Raw genomic sequence first — 21,114 nt, 5'->3', positions numbered from 1 at the left:
AAACTCCTGAGCTCAGGCGATCTGCCCGCCTCGGCCTCCCACAGTGTTGGGATTACAGGCGTGAGCCACCGTGCCCAGCCTCCTGCCTCCTTTTAGAGAACAAGATCTGGGCATAGGTGTGCCCATCACTACTGTGGTGTCTTTGCTTCTCACCCCTTTCAGGGGACAGAGCTAGGAAGCACACATACATGTATGTAAATATACATACACACAAATACCGTATGCATGCAGGTATACATAGCACACGTGCATACTTCAGAAATCATGAGTTCTCACGCATACCTCTAATTCCAACCCACGCCCCACGGCTTCTTCTTGCCTTGTCCTGTTCCTGTACGTGTGTGCTCCTTCCCCAGTGGGAACCCTGCTCCCAGCGTCTCCAGCACCTCAGGCCTGCAGAACATCTCCAGTCATTTCAGAATCACTCTGCCCATACCACTGCCATTAACGGGCACACTAAGACCAGTCCCGGATTCGTTTGTCATTCATCTGCCACCACCCAAGCTTGCTCATGGCTGAGGGCTTGTAACCAAACACCGTGTCCGTGACTCACTGAAGCGTCCCTCTCTCTGTCCATGTCTCTGTCTGTCCGTCTCTCTTCATTGCGGTTATAGTATCCGTTGGAAATGGAATTTGGTTCATTTGCTTCAGTTCACTTTCAGTCCCACATTTTCCTGTTCTCTTCCAGTTCTGACTTAATTTTACTTTTTGAATATGTGGACTGTGACAGGCCCAGCCCAGCTGGCCCTCTGCAGGAACTGGGTAATTGCGAATTGAGAATGTGCTAACCCGGTGTTTGGAGGGAAAGGTCCAGGTAGAAAGGTTCTTTTTTTTTTTTTTTTTTTTTTTTGAGATGGAGTTTCGCTCTTGTTACCCAGGCTGGAGTGCAATGGCGCGATCTCGGCTCACCGCAACCTTCGCCTCCTGGGTTCAGGCAATTCTCCTGCCTCAGCCTCCTGAGTCTCTGGAATTACAGGCACGCACCACCATGCCCAGCTGATTTTTTGTATTTTTAGTAGAGACGGGGTTTCACCATGTTGACCAGGATGGTCTCGATCTGTTGACCTCGTGATCCACCCGCCTCGGCCTCCCAAAGTGCTGGGATTACAGGCGTGAGCCACCGTGCCCAGCCGGTAGAAAGGTTCTTATTGGCTGCAGGCCAGGGGTGAGCGCCAGCATCCACCCCACCGTGCAGACTTCCCAGGCTTGCTTTATGGGGAAAGAGCCGTCTCCCCAGGGCTGCCACACCCAGGAGGGGAAGAGTCCAGGCCCACTGCTCAAGCTCCAAGTTTCTCTTGGGCTGTTGTACAGAGGAAGGAGGCCAGCAGGACCTGGCTGGGTAGTTTCTGGAAGGCCAGGGCCCTGCACACAGATTGCAAGTCAGCACAGGGACTGTGCTGTCCGAATAGCCCCGGTCCCACGTTCCCAGGCACCTGTACCCCTGCCAGACCTGACTTTCCTCTCTCTTACTTCTTACTGATTTCCATGAATCCACATTCTCTTTATTGACGTATTGGCAGAATATGGACAAGCAGGGAAGTCAGGGAGCATGCTGGCGTCACTACTGGGTGCTCAGCTGCGGAGACCCAGAAGCTGGTTTTCAGGCCCCTTAGTCCATTCCTAGGGCCCTCGCCCCTTACGTAGTTCAACCACTGCGCCTCATCTATCAGATAGAGCCGAAAGGCCTCTGTCCTCCCAGCCCCAAATGAATATTTGGGACCTTCATTAGGTAAACCCTTTCATGGGTTTTTCAGTCTCAGGGCGGGAAGCCCCCGAGCATGAAAAGCGTCGTCATTAGGAGGAAGGGTGAGAAACCCACCCGGCTCCTGGTCTGGGGGAGAAGCTGTTTTCACCGGCCTTCCTGGCGCCTTCTCCCTGCACAGCTGTATCTACTGAAGCAGGAGCTGCAGCGAGTCCACATGGTTTCCTCCTGCGAGCTGGAATTGCAGGAGCGGTCCCTGAGGATGGCCAGTGACCTGGAGTCCGGGGACGAGGAGCTGAACCGCCTGAAGGAGGAGAATGAGAAACTGCGCTCGCTAACTTTCAGCCTGGTAGGTTCCGGCCCCCCCAGCAGACAGCAGCCTCCGCCCTGGGTGCTTGATCCCCAGACTGTGGGGTTTCTGACAGGTGGTTCAATTAAGAGGGGGCTAAGGATGGGAGGTGAAACTTAGTGACTCATCTCACCCACTTTCTTTTCACCGCCTTCCTTCCTGCTGTTCCCCAGACCCCAAAATGTTGGCAGAATTAATTAAAAGCTAGAACTGGGCGTGGTGGCTCAGGCCTGTAATCCCAGCACTTGGGGAGGCCAAGATAGGTGGATTGCTTAAGCTCAGGAGTTCAAGACCAGCCTGGGCAACATGGCGAGACCCCATCTCTATATAAAATACAAAAAGTAGCCTGGCATGGTGGTACACACCTGTGGTCCCAGCTACTCAGGAGGCTGAGGTGGGAGGATCGTTTGACTCTGGTAATATCAGGCTGCAGTGAGCTGAGATCACACTGCTGCACTCCAGCCTGGGTGACAGAGGGAAACGCTGTCTCAAAAATATAAAAATAGGCCAGGCACGGTGGCTCACGCCTGTAATCCCAGCACTTTGAGAGGCCGAGGCGGGTGGATCACGAGGTCAACAGATCGAGACCATCCTGGTCAACATGGTGAAACCCCGTCTCTACTAAAACTACAAAACATTAGCTGGGCATGGTGGCGCGTGCCTGTAATCCCAGCTACTCAGGAGGCTGAGGCAGGCGAATTGCCTGAACCCAGGAGGCGGAGGTTGCCGTGAGCCGAGATTGTGCCATTGCACTCCAGCCTGGGCAACAAAAGCAAAACTCCGTCTCAAAAATAAATAAATAAAAATCATAAAAGTATGGCCAGGCACGGTGGCTCAAGCCTGTAATCCCAGCACTTTGGGAGCCCGAGGCGGGTGGATCACGAGGTCAAGAGATCGAGACCATCCTGGTCAACACAGTGAAACCCCGTCTCTACTAAAAATACAAAAAAAAAAAAAAAATTAGCTGGGCATGGTGGCACGTGCCTGTAATCCCAGTTACTCAGGAGGCTGAGGCAGGAGAATTGCCTGAACCCAGGAGGCGGAGGCTGCGGTGAGCTGAGATCGCGCCATTGCACTCCAGCCTGGATAACAAGAGTGAAACTCCGTCCCAAAAAAAAAAAAAAAAAAAATGTAAAAGCTGCCAGTGGTGTGTCACAGTGCCCCGCTCGGCAGGTTTACTGCTGCCGTTGTGTTCTGGAGTGCACTGGGCCAGTCGTAAACCACGGGATTCGCGTTAAGCATCGGGGCAAGAAACCTTTCTGCCTGGAAAGATTGCGCCGTCTGGCCTTCACGCGCACTGGAGGGCGGGGCTTCTGAAGCAGAGCGATGAGTGAGCGACCACGCTCAGCTTCTCCTCCTCGGCCCCTCAACAGATTAGTATTTATTGAGATATTCCTTCCACAAGCATTCGTTGGGCCCAGGCACCGCCCAGCTTGCAGCCCCGATTGTGTCCTTGTTATGAGCTCCTTCCTGGGAAGTGAGTGTCAGAGGGGAACGACCTGTCTGTTGGCTTCTCCCTCTCTGTGAAATGCCGCAGCCCCGTTGAAGGCGAAGGCTGAGCTGGTAAGGGGAGGAACTGTTGTCCTGAGAGCCGGCCTGTCCCCTCGGCCGTCAATGTGCAGCTTTCCCAGGCACGACTGGCGACTTTTCTGTGGCTTTTCTCCTGCCCAATGTACAGCAGTCAGGCTGCATCCATCCATGCACCTGGCCGTGAGGTTGCCGCTGTATTCTCGGGGTTCTGCTTGCCCAGGGCAGGCCTCTGGGGAAGCCAGCACCCCAAGCTGACCTCTGTCTGCCCCAGGCGGAGAAGGACATTCTGGAGCAGAGCCTGGACGAGGCGCGGGGGAGCCGCCAGGAGCTGGTGGAGCGCATCCACTCCCTGCGGGAGAGGGCCGTGGCCGCGGAGAGGCAGCGGGAGCAGGTGCAGCGCGGCCCCTTCCTCCCTCGGAAGCCTCCTGGCACTTGTCCCGGGGTGGGGGCAGGTCTGTGGGGAAGCCAGATTCCTTCATCCACACGGAGCTCACAGAATTTTGCTGAACGAATCTGTCAGCCCGCTCACCTGTTCCTTTGTCAGCACCACACTGAGCACTGACGTGCAGCCCACGGCAAGACCATGGTCAGGCAGACGAGGGGATTGCAGGGTCTGGGCCCCCAGGAGAGCCAGGGACTCTGGTGAGGAGGGAACGGGGAGGAGGGGAGATGGTGGAAAAGAAGAGGACAGGCAGGGGAAATTGTTTTTTTGGGACATTAAGAAAGCAAAACACAACTATGCATGCAACATACATGCATTGTTTTAATGAGGAAATTCAAATATAATCAGCCTAAGCAACCTTCTAGATGCGTCTTGAAATCTAGCACTTAAGAGATGAGCAAGGCCAGGCACGGCGGCCCATGCCTGTATCAGCACTTTGGGAGGCCGAGGCAGGCAGATCCCTTGAGGTCAGGAGTTCGAGACTAGCCTGGCCAGTATGGTGAAACCCTGTCTCTACCAAAAATACAAAAAGTAGCCAGGCGTGGTGTATGTGCCTGTAATCCCAGCTAGGGAGGCTGAGGCAGGAAAATCACTTGAACCCAGGAAGCGGAGGTTGCAGTGAGCCGAGATCATACCATTGCACTCCAACCTGGACCGTGTCGCAGCCACGTCCCTCTTGCCCCTGGGCTCCCCCACCCCCTCCTCAGCCCAGAGCCTCAGAGCTCAGCTCCACGGGCCACATCTCCCTCTGTCCAGTACTGGGAAGAGAAGGAGCAGACCCTGCTGCAGTTCCAGAAGAGCAAGATGACCTGCCAGCTCTACAGGGAGAAGGTGAACGCGCTGCAGACCCAGGTGTCCGGGCTGCAAAAGGAGCGTGACCAGGTACCTGAGAGGCCCGCCCCGCCACCCCATGCTTGCTTCCCCAGGTGAGGGCTGGCTCAGGGGACAGTCTCTGGGCTCCCTGTCCTGATGGCAGCTGGTCTCAGATTTCAGGGTCTCTTTCCTCAGTCCACACGAAGTTTCTTCACTCCCCCACGCCTGTTGTCCACACGCTCGCTCTGTCACCCTCCCTGCTCTTATTACTGTCACATGATACTGAGAACGTGCACCCCAAATATTGGGTTTTATTAAAACCGCACACGTGAAGATGAATTGAACTGTAAGTTTGCACAGCTCGGCGTGGGCCAGTTAGTGCATGTCAGATGAGCACAGGCTAGAAACAGGGCGCTCTCTGGCCGAGACTCCCTGGTGGGGATGGCGTGACCTCCTCACCCCCGTCGTCCTGACCCATAGGCGTATTCTGCGAGGGACAGTGCTCAGAGGGAGATTGCCCAGAGCCTGGCAGAGAAGGACTCCCTCCGCCGGCAGGTGTTTGAGCTGACGGACCAGGTCTGCGAGCTGCGCACACAGCTGCGCACACAGCTGCAGGCAGAGCCTCCGGGTGCGGTGAGTGGTCCTGGCTGACCCCAGCTGGAGGCCAGGCAGGGGCTATGGGGACAACGGGACAGATCCAGGCCTCAGGAAGGCCCAGACAGGCATTGGGAGGACAGGCAGCGTCCCAGGCTGGGCCACACGTGGCCCCTACAGAGACGGCCCAGTGTCACCAGGCTGACTGACACACTGGCTCCCACGCGTGGATGGCGCTGTGAAACCTCGAAGGTACCCAGGGGACAAGTAGAGTCTGCTTCTGTGTCTTCAATGACGAGAGCACCTGTGTCATGGAAGGGGGAGCTTAGCAGTAGGTTCTGGAGCCTGTCGAGTGTGCTGACGGACGTGGAAGGCAGCGTTTGAAGCTGTCCGCAGGCAGCCATTTGCAGTTCCCGAAATGCTTAAAAGCCCAATGACCATCTGAGAGTGGAAAGACCTACGCGTAACGGAGGGAGCCTGCTCCCAGACAGCCGGGATTTTTAGGACTCCTCTCATGTGGGCTGGTGGGCAGCTCCAGCTCCAGGCCCCTGGGGAAGCACAGGCAGCCCTGCCCTCCGCATGCACAGGCCACCCCCCTTCCTCCCCCTCCCTGCAGGGCCCACCCCCTTCCTCCCCCACCCTGCAGGACTTACCCCCTTCCTCCCCCACCCTGCAGGGCCCACCCCCTTCCCCCCTCACCCTGCAGGGCCCACCCCCTTCCTCCCTCACCCTGCAGTGCCCACCCCTCTTCATCCCTCACCCTGCAGGGCCCACCCCTTCCTCCCCTACCCTGCAGTGCCCACCCCCCCTTCCTCCCTCACCCCCTGCACAGCCATCATCCCACATCGACAGTGAAAACACACATGTTTATGCAGAGTAAAACCCTCCCAGGGCAGGCACCAACACACAGGTCGTGCTCATTCTGAGTGTGGGGAGACGGGTGGATTTTACTTTCTTCTCTAACTGGTCCTGCTTCCCTTCCTCCAATTTTCTCTGTGTGTGTGTGTGTGTGTATTATGTATTATTCGTACAACTAGTAAATCACACATATTCTAAAAGAAACGAAATGCTGTGTGTCCAGCTGGTTTCTTTCAGTCCCGTTGATGGGCAGCACCTGTGATGCTGGCCCCGGGCTCGGAGGATGGGGATAGATTGTTTTCCCTGGAAGTGATGAGAGGAAACTGCTGGGGGGCGGGACAGGTGGTGCTGACCCGGCAGAAACCCCACGGGCCTCGAAGGGGAACCTCTCCTGAATTACCCGGCCTGTCTGGCCTGTCTTTGGCAGCTCAAGCAGGAAGCCAGGACCAGGGAGCCCTGTACGAGGGAGAAGCAGCGGCTGGTGCGGAGGCACGCCATCGGCCCCAGGGACGACAGCCACTGCAGCCTGGCCAGCTCCTCCGAGGTAGGGCTGCCCTCACTGCCTTGACCCTCTGGGCCAGCCCAGGGCCTCTGTCAGGATGAAAGTGGGCCTCCTTCCACCCTGACCCCACAGGGAAGAGGCTGGTGCAATTAGGAGAGTTTTATTTTATTATTATTTATTTATTTATTTTGAGACAGAGTCTTGCTCTGTCACCAGGCGCCAGGCTGGAGTGCAGTGGCACGATCTCGGCTCACTGCAACCTCCACCTCCCAGATTCAAGCGATTCTCCTGCCTCAGCCTCCAGAGTAGCTGGGACTACAGGCGCGCACCACCACGCCCAGCTAATTTTTGTATTTTAGTAGAAATGGGGTTTCACTGTGTTGGCCAGGATGGTCTTGATCTCTTGACCTTGTGATCCGCCTGCCTCAGCCTCCCAAAGTGCTGGGATTACAGGCTTGTGCCACGGTGCCTGGCCTATTTTATTTTTATTTATTTATTTATTTTTTGAGACAGAGTTTCGCTCTTGTTGCCCAGGCTGGAGTGCAGTGGTGTGTTCTCAGCTCACCGCAAACTCTGCCTCCTAGGTTCAAGCGACTCTCCTGCCTCAGCCTCCAGAGTAGCTGGAATTACAGGCACCTGCCACCACACACGGCTAATTTTGTGTTTTTAGTAGAGATGGGGTTTCTCCATGGTGGTCAGGCTACTCTCAAACTGCCAAGGTGATCCACCCACCTTGGCCTCCCAAAGTGCTGGGATTATAGGTATGAGCCACCATGTCTGGCCCTTATTTTATGAGACAGAGTCTCCTCTGCCACCCAGGCTAGAGTGCAGTGGTACAATTTCAGCTCACTGCAACCTCCACCTCCCAGATTCAAGAGATTCTCTTGCCTCAGCCACCCAAGTAGCTGGAATAACACGTGCGCACCACCACGCCCAGCTACTTTTTATATTTTTATTAGAGACAGGGTTTCAACATGTTGGCCAGGCTGGTCTTGAACTTCTGACCTCAAATGATCTGCCGGCCTCAGCCTCCCAAAGTACCGGGATTACAGGCTTGAGCCACTGCACCCAGCCCAACAGCCAAGCCACATCACTTTACACGTAAAATGGGGCGGCAGCTTACAGGTTTATCGTGAGAACTAAGCCAAGCAGCTAATAGAATGCCTGGTATACAGCAGGCGCTCAGTGCATGTGACTCCCGTGTTTGTCCTTCCTTCCCCTCCTGCTGCCTCCTCTCCACTCAGTTCTCACTGTGGCTCATTCTCTCTACACCATGGGGGAGCAAGGGAGGAGTCTCGGGGTGTCCTCTTGCGTGCCCCGCTGACCTCTGCCCTCCCTCCTCCAGTCTCAGCTCTGGTCGGACCTGAGCGCCACGTCCAGCCGCGAGCTGGTGGACAGCTTCCGCTCTAGGAGCCCTGTGCCCCCCAGCCAGCAGTCCCTGTACAAGCGGTTGGCCGAGGACTTCGGGGAAGAACCCTGGTCTTTCAGGTAGAGCATGTGATACTGGGGTCCTTCCTGGCGACTCACCAGAGAAACCAGCCTAGGCCTCAGGGCACCTGAGTATTACAGGCAGCAGCTCCTGCCCTCGAAGCCCCCGAGCTAGCAGCTGCTGGGCGGCCAGCGCTTGGGGCGTGGGGACTCAGAGGGAGCAGGTGATGCAGTTTGAGCCTGCGGCTTCTCATGCTTTGCAGCAGCTGCCTGGAGATTCCGGAAGTAGGCCTGGGAGCCCCGCCAGGAGCGAAGGCGGGTGACACAGACCTGGATTATGAGCTCCTAGACGGGGCAGGTAAGCACGCCCAACCCTGAACCTCCACAGCAGTCCGCCTCCCCCCGGCAGAGCAGGGAGCTGATGAGACAGCCAGGGCTTCTCCCCAGGGACAGGGCAGATAGAAGCAGAGCTCAGCACCTGCCCTGGGCCTTCACCTTGGCCTCAACCTTGCGCTTTGGGAAAGTCCTGCCTGCCAGGCAGCATGAGCCAGAGCCCGGCTGTGCTCTGTTTTCTGGCATCCTTGTGTTTTTCCCTAGAGCCAGGGGAGTTGGTACTTGCCCTGCGCAGTACCGAGCACCCTGCTCTGATCTGTGGAGACGCTTGGGCTTCCCAGTGGTTTCAGGAGGCAGCAGGCAGGGTTGCGTCGTGGTGCCCAGCTGAGCTTGAGGCGAGGCACAGAGTGGCATCGCCCCGAGGGGGGCACCTCTCCTCTCAGGCGCTGGCCCTGAGGCCTCGCGATTCTCCTGTGGCTCATTTGTTTGTGTATGAACCAGCCTTCTCTCCGTCCCAAGTCCATGGGCCCGTCACAGGTGGGTGCCTTAGCCTTTCCGCCTCAGCACAGCTGGCTCTAGCCGTGAGCACTGCACACAGTAGCTGCTTTGCTCCCCATTTGGAATTCACCCCGTGGCCACCAGTGCCCTGCGCTGCCCACCCTGCACTGCCCCTCTGCCTTCTATGGGCTGTGTGATCAGAAACCTTCCCCTGTGGGGACTCATACACATTTTTATTTATAACAGTGATAAATTGAGAGAGTCCACCCAAGGCATATCTAAATTAGGTGTGAGATGAGAAGGGAGGGCTTATTCCTCTTTATTTTTCCTCTGTGAGCATTCTGCATGATGCCCTGGTTGCATATAGTTTTAGCAGAATTGACCTCAGATACGTCGGGAGTACACACCTGGTTTCATTGGCTTTGAATGTGATCGCAATGGGATTCTGCCTGTGAGCCAGGCCTAGGGAAATCTTTGGTCTCTGCTGGCAGTGGTTCTCCTGTGTGGGTCACAGAGTGAGACTTCCTGCCGTGGACCCTGGCAGGCTGCTCCCTGGCTCTCGGGGGCTCACAGGCCACACAGTAAAATGCGAGAGCTTGGGAGACCCTGGGAGCCTTTAGTCCCAGGATTGACAACTCAGAGACCTGCCCCAGTCAGCTGGGAAGTAGAGTGGTCTGGGGTAAGCAGCAGGCAGCCACTGGCCAGTGCAGTGATTGCTGCCACCCTGAAATGCAGATCAGCACAGAAATGCAGGCCTGTGTAGAAATGCAGCCCAGCACAGGCCCATGCAGACATGGAGCCCAATGCAGTCATGCAGGCCCATGCAGAAATGCAGGCCAGTGCAGAAATGCAGGCCAGTACAGAAATGCAGGCCAGTACAGAAATGCAGGTCCGTGCAGAAACGCAGGTCAGGGCAGAAATGCAGGTCCGTGCAGAAATGCAGGTCAGTGCAGAAATGCAGGCGGTGCAGAAATGCAGGCGGTGTAGAAATGCAGGTCGGTGCAGAAATGCAGGTCAGTGCAGAAATGCAGTCCCATGCAGAAATGCAGGTCCGTGCAGAAATGCAGGTCTGTGCAGAAATGCAGGCGGTGCAGAAATGCAGGCCCATGCAGAAATGGAGCTCAATGCAGAAATGCAGGCCCGTGCAGAAATGCAGGTCTGTGCAGAAATGCAGGCCCGTGCAGAAATGCAGGCGGTGTAGAAATGCAGGTCCGTGCAGAAATGCAGGCAGTGTAGAAATGCAGGCCCATGTAGACATGGAGCTCAATGCAGAAATGCAGGCCTGTGCAGAAATACAGGCCCGTGCAGAAATGCAGGTCAGTGCAGAAATGCAGGCCTGTGCAGAAATGCAGGCCCGTGCAGAAATGCAGGCCCGTGCAGTAATTCAGGTCTGTGCAGAAATGCGGGTGGTGCAGAAATGCAGGCCCGTGCAGAAATGCAGGCAGTGTAGAAATGCAGGTCTGTGCAGAAATGCAGGTCTGTGCAGAAATGCAGGCGGTGCAGAAATGCAGGCCCATGCAGAAACGCAGGTCCATGCAGAAATGCAGATCAGTGCAGAAAGGCAGCCCCAGGGTTACAGCAGATTTTTTTTCAAGTGAAGCCAGAAATCCAGATTTAAGGTGAAATCTCCCTATCTTTTAAATGTTGGCAACTCATCCAAATATCAGAAAATAGTATGTGGTGTTCAGACCCTCCCAGTTACAGCTCCCACTAGTTACAGTGATTTTAGGAAAATGAAATCAGGGTCCCAAGCATTGAGGAAGGGGTGGAGGAAGAGAAAGTTCAGCCTCAGCAAAGAGGATGGAACAGGTGGCGGGGTGGGGGCCTGAGGCTGAGGGAGAAGGGAGCGAGGTCACAGCAGGTTACAGGAAGACCCGTCAGCAGTGGGGTGACCAAGATCTGTAAGCTCTTGCTTCTTCCCAGACCGTCCCCAGCTGGAAAGCAGCCTGCAGCCATTCTCCGCTGGAAGCCTGGATGTCTCAGAGAGGTAAGCAGCAGGTGGGAACCCTCCGAGGCTGGCTGGGAACCAGGGCCAGGGAGTGGCAGAGCAGAGGGCGATTGTCCTATCGCCACTGGGAGGCGACAGCCTTTCCAAGTGCTTGGGGCCATGCAGCAGGAGAATTCCGGAACACTGGGGCTAGTGGGAAGCAATGGGGAGGTGGCCTTGCCGGCTCTCCTGCTCTGGGCAGTGCACAAGCTGGTCATCTCCTCGCCTGCAGCAGCATGCTCATGAGGCGGAGGCTGGCCCGCAGGATCCTGAGCCAGGTCACGGTGCTGGCGTTCCAGGGGGATGCATTGCTGGAGCAGATCGGCGTCATCGGTGGGAACTTCACAGGCATCTTCATCCACCGGGTCACCCCGGGCTCGGCGGCGGACCAGATGGCTTTGCGCCCAGGCACCCAGATTGTGATGGTGAGCCATGTGAGGCCCCTCCTGCCTCCGCATGGGGTCAACAGCAGCAGGTGGGGAGACTCAGGCAGGCATTAGATGCCCAGACAACGCAGATCGACTCTGGACTGGGCCATGCTCTTTACTGGGCTGCTGTAAAGCATTCTGCTCATTTATAGATGAGAGTCACCCACGGTGGCTGCTGCCATGCAGCGCTTCTGACCAGGAGTCTTTGCATGAGGTCCCTTGACAGGGCTGTTCTGGTTGGTCACTTCGGGTGTGTGCAGTAAAAAACATGTGACATAGGCCGGGCACGGTGGCTCAAGCCTGTAATCCCAGCACTTTGGGAGGCCGAGGTGGGTGGATTACGAGGTCAAGAGATCGAGACCATCCTGGTCAACATGGTGAAACCCCGTCTCTACTAAAAATACAAAACATTAGCTGGGCATGGTGGTGCGTGCCTGTAATCCCAGCTACTCAGGAGGCTGAGGCAGGAGAATTGCCTGAACCCAGGAGGCGGAGGTTGCGGTGAGCCGAGATCGCGCCATTGCACTCCAGCCTGGGTAACAAGAGCGAAACTCCGTCCCCCCCCCAAAAAAAAAAACATGTGACATAAAGTTCACTATTTTAACCATTGGGGCATTTCTTTTATTTTTTCCTTTCTGTTTTTTTTTTTTTTTTTGGTTGTTTTTGTTCCTTTGTTTGCTTGTTTTCAAACAGGATTTCACTCTGTCCCCCAGGCTGGAGAGCAGTGGTTTGATCACGGCTCACTGCAGCCTCGACCTCCCCAGGTTCAGCTCATCCTCCCACCTCAGCCTCTTAAGTAGCTGGGACCAGACCACAGGCATGCGCTACCATGCCCAGCTAATTTGGGGCATTTTCTAAAACTGTTTTTTTGTTGTTATAAAATACACAAAACTGCTAAGAAGATAAATGGGCACAAATGTACAACCTGGCCGGGTGCGGTGGCTCACGCCTGTAATCCCAGCACTATGGGAGGCCGAGGTGGGCAGATCACTTGAGGTCAGGAGTTCAAGACCAGCCTGGCCAACATGGCAAAACCCCATCCCTACTAAAAATACAAAAATTAGCCAGGTGTGGTGGTGGGCACGTGTAATCCCAGCTACTTGGGAGGCTGAGGCAGAGGAATCACTTGAGCCCTGGAAGTAGAGGTTGTGGTGAGCCTAAATCACACCACTGCACTCCAGCCTGGGTGACAAAGTGAGACTCCATCTCAAAAGGAAAAAAAAAAAAAGTACAATCTAACTGATTATTGGTGATACATGGGCAGAGAGGGTGACTTTGATGTTGCCTAAAAGCAGATTAAACTTTAAGCCCAAAAAAAAAAAAAAAGAAATACTTTGCTGGATGAGGTGGCTCACACCTGTAATCCCAGCTCTTTGGGAGACCGAGGTGGGTGGATCATGAAGTCAGGAGTTTGAGACTAGCCCGACCAACATGGTGAAACCCTGTCTCTACTAAAAATACAAAAGTTAGCTGGGTGTGGTGGCACACGCCTGTCATCTCACCTACTCAGAAGGCTGAGGCAGGAAAATCACTTGAACCTGGGGAGCAGAGGTTGTAGTAAGCCGAGGCCACTGCACTGCAGCCTGGGTGACAGAGCAAGACTCTGTCTCAAAAAAAAGAAAAGAAAAGAAAATACTTCTGGGCACAGTGGTGCATGCCTGCAGTCCTAGCTACTCAGATGGCAGAGCCCAGGAGATGGAGGCGGCAGTGAGCTATGATTGCACCGCTGCACTCGAGCCTGGGCGGCAGAGCAAGACCCTGCCTCAAAAAAAAAGAAAGAAAAGGAAAGCCCGGTGCTTTCTTCATATGAAAAACAGTTTAAACCAAGAAATGTGCAAGATGGGCTTCACCTTATCCCAGAGGCTCACCGTGTGGCCCCCAGGAGGGGACGGGGGATGGGGGGTCTGGGGTGGGAAGGTGAGCACAGAGGAGGGGGAGGATGGGGTTGAACCCCTTGTCTCCTCTGGGGCTGATGGGAGACAGTGACAGGAGTGTTCCATGCACCCCTCGCTGCCCCCTTGGAACAGGCTGTCCAAATGCCGAGCTCCCCCAGGGCTTGAACAGTAGCACACGGAGCTCCTAATGCAAGTGTCCTCCTGTGGTCTCCCCTCCACTCAACCCAGAAAGCCCTTCTTTACATTTCTCTCTCTTTTTTTTTTTTTTTTGAGACGGAGTCTCACTCTGTCGCCCAGGCTGGAGTGCAGTGGCACAATCTCAGCTCACCGCAACCTCCACCTCCTGGTTTCAGGCGATTCTCATGCCTCAGCCTCCCAAGTGGCTGGGATTACAGGTGTGTGCCACCACGCCCGGCTAATTTTTGTATTTTTAGTAGAGACAGGGTTTCACCACGTGGGCCAGGCTGGTCTCGAACTCCTGACCTCAAGTGATGTACCAGCCTCAGCCCCCTAAAGTGCTGGGATTACAGGTGTCAGCCACCATGTCCAGCCCTTCCTTGCATTTCTAACCATCAGCAGTCCCCAAACTTTTTGGCACCAGGGACTGGCTTCATGGAAGACAACTTTTCCACAGACCAGGGAGGGGGAGATTGTTTGGGGAGAGTTCACAATGTATTGTGCCCTTTATTTCTGTTATTATTACACTGTAATATATCATGAAATGATCATAATTCAGAATCAGCGGGAGCCCTGAGCTTGTTTTCCTGCAGATGGTCTCATCTGGGGGTGACGGGAGACAGTGACAGATCATCAGGCGTTAGATTCTCATAAGGAGCACACAACCTAGATCCCTCACACACGCTGTTCACAGTAGGGTCCAGGCTCCTGCGGGAATCCAATGCTGTGCTGATCAGACAGGAGGTGGAGCTGAGGCGGCAATGCTCACTCGCCCACCCCTCCCCTCCTGCTGTGTGGCTGGGGTCCTAACAGACCACGGGCCAGTATGTGTCTGTGGCCCAGCGATTGGGGACCCCTGCTGTAAGGTTTCCCAGTTACCGGCCATGTGGTAGCTCAAGAAACAGGGCACCTTTACGATGTTCAGGGAGATAGTCCCGGGATCCTAAGGGGACCAATTCAGTTTTAATGGTATTAAAACACAACTTAATTTTGTATCGTAAAAAATATCTACTCTTCCAAGCTTAGAACAATGTTGAAAAGAAATGAAGTGGATGGTGGAAGCCCCGCAGGGTGGGCCTTCACGGTAGGGCAGGCTGTGGGCAGGAGAGCCATGGCATTGGGGGGTGAAGGCCAGGGATGCCACTCAGCAGCCCGTAGGGCTCACGACAGCCTGCAGCAACACAGTATGCCCCCAAGGCTGAGAAACCCCTATCTAGAATGCTCTTGAATGCTCTAGAACTGAGGTCCTTCCTTTTTTTTCTTTCAAGAGAGGAAAGTGCTTATCACCAAGAAATCCCGACCTCAGCAGTGGAAGGGTTGGGGAAGGGTTGGCAGTTGACTCTCTGGCCAGGAATGTGTGTAGCATGCATCAGGAGAGGCTGGAAGACCCCACAGAGGCTCTGTGGTGCAGCTTTGTGTTAGTCAAGGCGTGCAGGCCTCGCCTCCCGGCTGGATTCAGAGTCCTGGGGGAAAGAGACTGACCTTCTCGACTTGCCCTCAGGTTGATCACGAAGCCTCAGAGCCCTTGTTCAAGGCAGTCCTGGAGGACACAACCCTGGAGCAGGCCGTGGGGCTTCTCGGGAGGGTGGACGGCTTCTGCTGCCTGTCTGTGAAGGTCAACATGGACGGTACACACGCCACCCCTCTCGAGTGCACAGCTGCCTGGCCAGTCTCCGTGACCCTTAGGTCCCTGGCTTCTCTGCATGCCCAGCACCCAGGGTCCAGGAGAGGATCAGCCAGGCTGTGCCCCAGGTCCCCGGGAAACGTCCCACTCACTGACTCCAGCGCCAGAGTGGCGTCTGAGGCTGGGGCAGGGTCCTTCCTTCTTTCTGACTTTCGTGTTCTGCAATCTTCTTCGAGGGGGGGCTTGCATCCCCAGCTCATTTGTGGCTCATGTTCCCTTTTATCAGGTTATAAGAGACTCCTCCAGGACCTGGAGGCCAAAGTGGTGACCTCAGGGGATTCCTTCTACATCCGGGTCAACCTGGCCATGGAGGGAAGGGCCAAGGGGGAGCTGCAGGTGCATTGCAATGAGGTCCTGCACGTCACCGACACCATGTTCCAGGGCCACAGCTGCTGGCACGCCCACCGCGTGAACCCCTATACCATGAAGGATGCCGCGGGCCACGGCACCATCCCCAACTACTCCCGGTGAGCAGCTTCCCAGAGCCTGGCATGTCCCCAGAGAAGCCCATGGGGAAACGGGGCCCAGCCTGCCTCGGCTTCCTCCTCCTGCCCGGGAATAGAGGGTGGTTGTGGTGAGATCCCCCTATGGAGGGAAGCCTGCCAAGATCACTGCTGAAGATGGTGTTTTTTGTGTCATGGATACTTTATCTCTTTTCTTTTTTTGAGACAGTCTTGCTCAGGTGCCAGGTTCCAGGCTGGAGTGCAGTGGCACAATCTCCGCTCACTGCAACCTCTGCCTCCCGGGTTCAAGCAATTCTGCCTCAGCCTCCCCAGTAGCTGGGACTATAGGCACGCACCATCACGCTCAGCTAATTTTTGTATTTTTTTAGTAGAGATGGGGTTTCACCATGTTGGCCAGGGTGGTCTTGATCTCTTGACCTCATGATCCACCCGCCTCGGCCTCCCAAAGTGCTGGGATTACAGGCGTGAGCCACCGCACCTGGCCGGATGCTTTATCTCTTGCAAATGAAATGTTCATTCTGGAACTTTCTAGATCAGGGTTTCTCAGCTTTGGTACCATAATGTTTGGGGCTGGATCCCTGCCTGTACTGGGGCCTTCCTACACAGGATGCCGGGAGCACTCCCACGCCCCATTTGTGACAACCAGAAATGTCTCCCTATGTTGCCAAGGGTCCCCTGGTCCTCCTAGGACTGTCTTGGTCTGAGCACTGAAAGCCCCACATGCAGGGAGCCCCTCAGTCCTGGGCAAGCAGGGACAGCTGGTGACCCTCCCTGGGGAGTGACATTGCCTCTTGCCCTGCTCCATTGAAAATGATTGCTCTCGATCGGCCTACGGGAGGCTCCCAGGTTCAAGTGTGCAGAATGCTCAGTGCATCCCCAATCCTTATTGCAAACTCAAGTGCCTTGGGGATCAGAGCCAGCAGGTCCTGGGAGAGGGCTGGCACTCTGCATTTCTGACAGCTTTCTCGGTGACTCCAGGCTGCAGGCCACGGACCCACTGTAAATAGTGAGGTTCTGGAGCAGGGCCCTGCATGCTGGCTGCTCATCAGCATCCCCTGGGTCCCACCCCACGATAAGTGAATCAGCATCTCCAGGGGTGGGCTCAGGGCCTGCAGCCTTTGGAAAGCTCTGGAGACTGTGATGGCTGCCAGGGTGGAGCAACGGGGTAACGGGGTGTCTGGAGCTCTAGGTGGAGCACCTCCTCTCCCACCCAACCGTTTCCCCCACTTCCCCTGCCCTGCTGTCCCCTGCCCAACTGTCCCCTGCTCAGCTCTCCCCTGCCTGGCTCCCTACTGCCCAGCTCTCCCCTGCTCAGCTCCCCCCTGCCCCACTCCCCCCGCCTCACACCCCCCTGCCCCGCTCCCCCTGCCACGCACCCCTCTGCCCGGCTCTCCCCTGCTCAGCTCCCCCTGCCCTGCTCCCCCCTGCCCAGCTCCCCCCACCCTGCTCCCCCCTGCCCAGCTCTCCCCTGCCCAGCTCTCCCCTGCTCGGCTCTCCTGGCAGGAGGCAGCTGGGACAGGACCTCTCCTGGTCTGTGCAGGGCTCAGCAGCAGCTCATAGCCCTCATCCAGGACATGACTCAGCAGTGCACAGTCACCCGCAAGGTGAGGCCCCGGGGAGGGTCCTGGCCCCTGGGGTGAGCTGGAAGAGGGAAACAGTGCTGGCAGGAAGGTGGGGGCACCGTGTGGAGAGTGTGGGATGCCAATTGGAGGAGGATGACTCCGCCTGTCTCTCCTCTGGGCCCCTCCAAACCAGGACAAGTCTGCAGCCCCCAGCCAGCCTGCAGGCTCTTGCACGGGTGTAGCATATCTTGTGGTGCTCTCAGCAGCCGTGTTTCTGCATCACTCCCAGGGTGCCCTAGTGACGGTCATCTTCCCTGAATTCCCCCTCCTCTGCGCCAGGCGCCTTTGTGTTCTCCAGACACGGGACACTTGGCAGGTTGCTAAGCACCCACCTGTCCGTGCGGTTGCTAAGGACCACGGAATGGGGCTCGACCAGTTCCCCAGGATGTGGGGCTGGGCACGGGGGAAAGAACCACGGAAGGGGGCTCAGCCAGTTCCCCAGGATGATGCGGGGCTGGGCACGGGGGAGACCTCTGTCCTTCCTCCTGCCTTGGCAGGCCACCCCTCACTGCAGGGCCCTGCTTTGGGACTGTCAACCTGAGGACTCCTCACATCCCCCAACCCCCTGGCAGAGGCTCTGGGCATCCTGGCTGTTCAGTGGGCACAGTCTGATGGTGCAGAGACCACACTGGATTTGCTGGTGGGGTGGGTGTCAGGACAGGGGGCTGCTGGGCCCGTGTTGATGGCTTTGACAGCTCCTCCTCCTCCCTTCTCCGTCCCTCCTTCAGCCATCTTCCGGGGGACCCCAGAAGCTGGTCCGCATCGTCAGTATGGACAAAGCCAAGGCCAGCCCTCTGTGTCTGTCCTTTGACAGGGGCAAGTCGGACTCCAGCAGGATGGAGGGTGAGGCCTGGTGAGCTGGCACAGGGGCCGCTGGCTCCAAGTGGGCAAGGGGCTTTGGGAGCTGCTGCTAGTTGGTCCGCTGGGGCAGGGGAGGCCACTCATTTAGGCCAGGATCTGCTCTTTAAGAATCATGGTTGACATCCACATGCATTTCTGGAGAGCGACTGAGCTACCCATGTTGAAAGCCCTGTAAGTCCTACTTCTGTAATCTGTGGCAATAGAATAGTCCAAAAAAAAAACAAAACCAAAAAACAGAAACAAAAACAAAAAAAACCCAGTCCCGAAGGGTAAGCCCAGCACTTTCGGAGGCCAAGGTGGGTAGATCGCTTGAGGTTGGGAGTTTGAGACCATCCTGGCCAACATGGTGAAACCCTGCCTCTACTAAAAATACAAAAATTAACTGGGTGTAGTGGTGCACACCTGTAATTCCAGCTACTCAGGAGGCTGAGGTAGGAGAATCACTTGAACCCGGGAGGCAGAGGTTGCAGTGAGCTGAGATCATCCCACCGCACTCCAGGCTGGGCGACAGAGCGAGACTCCATCTCAAAAAAAAAAGTTCAGGAGAGGAGTACACGGGCCCAGGACAGAGGGAGGGCTGAATCCTGTGCCCAAGGATGGCTGAGGAGAAGGGTGCTGCTCTCCCAGATTCTTTGGAAGGAAGAAAACCCTGGCTCCTGCCATCCTCCCTGGGGCCTAGAGAAACTGGGATTAAGTTGCAGGCTGCAAAGTGGCGCGTGGAGAGCCACAGAGCTGTGTAACGCACATGCAAAGGAGCCGCTCTGCCGGGGCTGTGGCACTCAGACCAAGTCCTGTGACCGCTGAGCCTGTGACCCTGGCACTCTAGGTGTTGGGGCTGCCGCAGTGAGCAAAGCAGGCCCAGGCTGTGGCAGCCTCCCCCACCCCCTGGCTCCCCTCCTCCGCAGACTCCAGCACGTGCTTCTGGGCCGAGAGCTGCTTCACCTTGGTACCCTACACGCTGGTGCACCCGCATCGTCCCGCCGGGCCCCGGCCTGTGCTCTTCGTGCCCAGGGTGGTTGGGAAGATCCTGAGCGAGAAGCTGTGCCTCCTCCAAGGGTTTAAGAAGTGCCTGGCAGGTATACTGTTACCTGGAAACCCCTCCTCCCCTCCACCCCTCCTCCAGTCCCTTCCTTCACCCCTCCCTCCCTCCCTCCTCTACCTTCATCTCCTTCCCCTCCCCACAGTGCACATTCCCATGCTCACCTGCTCTGTCCAGATAGTTCAGGATGGAGGTGCAGGGCACAGAGCGGGGTGTGCAGAGCCAGGTGTGTAAAGTAGACGCGCTAGGAAGAGCTTCTCCCAGGGATGGCAGGGGGCCCGGTGATGGGGGTGTTTACCATGGGACTCCCTCGGACCCCCACGCAGCTGGTGTATGAGGGCCCTGTCCGATGTCATCTGCAGAGTACTTGAGCCAGGAGGAATATGAGGCCTGGAGCCAGAGAGGGGACATCGTCCAGGAGGGAGAGGTGTCCGGGGGCCACTGCTGGGTGACCCGCCATGCTGTGGAGTCCCTCATGGAAAAGGTGAGGGCAAACGGGGATGGGTAGGGGAGCTGTCCTGGGGAGGGTTTCGGGAAGGCAGAGGAGGGGGATGAGATAAAGGTACAGGGACTGACCTGAGACCTGGTGACCTTGTCACCGACCTCTGGGCCCCAATACGCCAGCGGTAGCCCAAACCTCATCTCAGCCAGTTAAGATCGACATGACTGTGGGTGAAGCCTCCCAGCTGCTTGAGCCTCAGTTTCCTCAGCTGCGGGGGGGGAGTGTTTCATAGGTATTTGTTTGAGAATGAATAGATCCCAAATAACAACACGCTCCATGTTTGACAGTGCAGACAAACTCATGAAAAGCAGTTCTCCGTGGCCCACAGCTGTGTCTGCACAGGCATAGGAAGCAGGGCCTGGCATCTGGGTATCTCCCTAGGGGCTGGCAGAGCTCCATGCCAAGTCCACCTCAGTCCCCAGAGCTCAGTTTCTAGATTTTCCCATTGAAAAATCAAAGGGATGGAAACTCTACAGACTGCACAGCAAGCAGCCTTATTTAGAAAGTGGCAAACTTGGCCAGACCCAGGGGCTCACACTTGTAACCCCAGCACTTTGTGAGGCCAAGGTGGGAGAATCATTTGAGCCCAGGAGTTTGAGACCAGCCTGAGCAACACAGTGAGACCCCCATCTCTAAATAGAAATAAAAAAAATTAAAAAATTAAAAGAGGGCCAGGCATGGTGGCTCACGCCTATAATCCCAGCACTTTGGGAGGCTGAGGTGGGTGGATCCCTGAGGTCAGGAGTTCAAGACCAGCCTGGCCAACATGGTGAAACCCCATCTCTACTAAGAATACAAAAAATCAGCCGAGCTGTGGTGGCACACACCTGTAATTCCAGCTACTCAGGAGGCTGAGGCAGAATTGCTTGAACCCAGAAAGCAGAGGTTGCAATGAGCCAAGATTGCGCCATTGCACTCCAGCTTGGGCAATAAGAGCAAAACTCCATCTCGTAAATAAAGAAGAAAATGGCCGGGCAGGGTGGCTCATGCCTGTAATGTCCATACTTTGGGAGGCCTAGGCAGGAAGATTGCTTGAGCCCAAGAGTTGGAGACCAGCCTGAGCAACATAATGAGACACCGTCTCTACAAAGAAATTAAAAACTAAAAAAATAAAAAGAGAAGAAAGTGGCAAGCTCTCTTCCCCCATCTCCTCTGCAAAATTCAGTACTGCCCAGCTCCTGCCCTCAGCCTGCCCAGAGGGCCCCTCAGACCTGGGCGCAGGCTCCCTTTGCTTCCTCCGAGGCCGCTGATCTTGACTCACTTCTCCCTCTCCCTCCTGCAAAGAACATCCACGCCCTCCTGGACGTCCGGCTGGACAGTGTCTGTGCCCTGCACAGAATGGACATCTTCCCTATCGTCATCCACATCTCTGTCAATGAGAAGATGGCGAAGAAGCTTAAGTAGGT

At 56.0% G+C, this 21,114-nt stretch overlaps 1 protein-coding gene across 6 annotated transcripts in view; it reads left to right on the top strand.

Moving 5' to 3' along the window:
• The window catches only part of CARD14 (caspase recruitment domain family member 14), a 36,058-nt gene that overhangs the window by 12,457 nt on the left and 2,487 nt on the right, over nucleotides 1-21,114 (top strand). For 2 of the 6 annotated variants that reach the window (XM_032241428.1, XM_032241425.1), the window contains 16 exons: nucleotides 1,884-2,051; nucleotides 3,853-3,972; nucleotides 4,780-4,905; nucleotides 5,317-5,469; nucleotides 6,716-6,832; nucleotides 8,136-8,278; nucleotides 8,482-8,576; nucleotides 10,973-11,036; nucleotides 11,269-11,461; nucleotides 15,038-15,164; nucleotides 15,447-15,687; nucleotides 17,225-17,288; nucleotides 18,035-18,149; nucleotides 19,073-19,243; nucleotides 19,569-19,690; nucleotides 20,993-21,108. In XM_032241428.1, coding sequence (XP_032097319.1) covers nucleotides 1,884-2,051; nucleotides 3,853-3,972; nucleotides 4,780-4,905; nucleotides 5,317-5,469; nucleotides 6,716-6,832; nucleotides 8,136-8,278; nucleotides 8,482-8,576; nucleotides 10,973-11,036; nucleotides 11,269-11,461; nucleotides 15,038-15,164; nucleotides 15,447-15,687; nucleotides 17,225-17,288; nucleotides 18,035-18,149; nucleotides 19,073-19,243; nucleotides 19,569-19,690; nucleotides 20,993-21,108 — 2,135 coding nt within the window. Of the gene's footprint in view, nucleotides 1-1,883; nucleotides 2,052-3,852; nucleotides 3,973-4,779; nucleotides 4,906-5,316; nucleotides 5,470-6,715; nucleotides 6,833-8,135; nucleotides 8,279-8,481; nucleotides 8,577-10,972; nucleotides 11,037-11,268; nucleotides 11,462-15,037; nucleotides 15,165-15,446; nucleotides 15,688-17,224; nucleotides 17,289-18,034; nucleotides 18,160-19,072; nucleotides 19,244-19,568; nucleotides 19,691-20,992; nucleotides 21,109-21,114 lie in introns of those variants that run through there. The other 4 variants (XM_032241426.1, XM_032241427.1, XM_032241429.1 and 1 more) reach the window with 4 other exon arrangements.

The sequence above is a fragment of the Sapajus apella genome, unplaced genomic scaffold, assembly GCF_009761245.1.
Source record: "Sapajus apella isolate SASKATOON/1434 unplaced genomic scaffold, GSC_monkey_1.0 scaffold48, whole genome shotgun sequence".
In the NCBI taxonomy this organism is placed as follows: Eukaryota; Metazoa; Chordata; class Mammalia; order Primates; family Cebidae; genus Sapajus; species Sapajus apella.
Note: the sequence above shows the minus strand (reverse complement) of the source record. Positions and strands in the feature narration are given on the sequence as shown.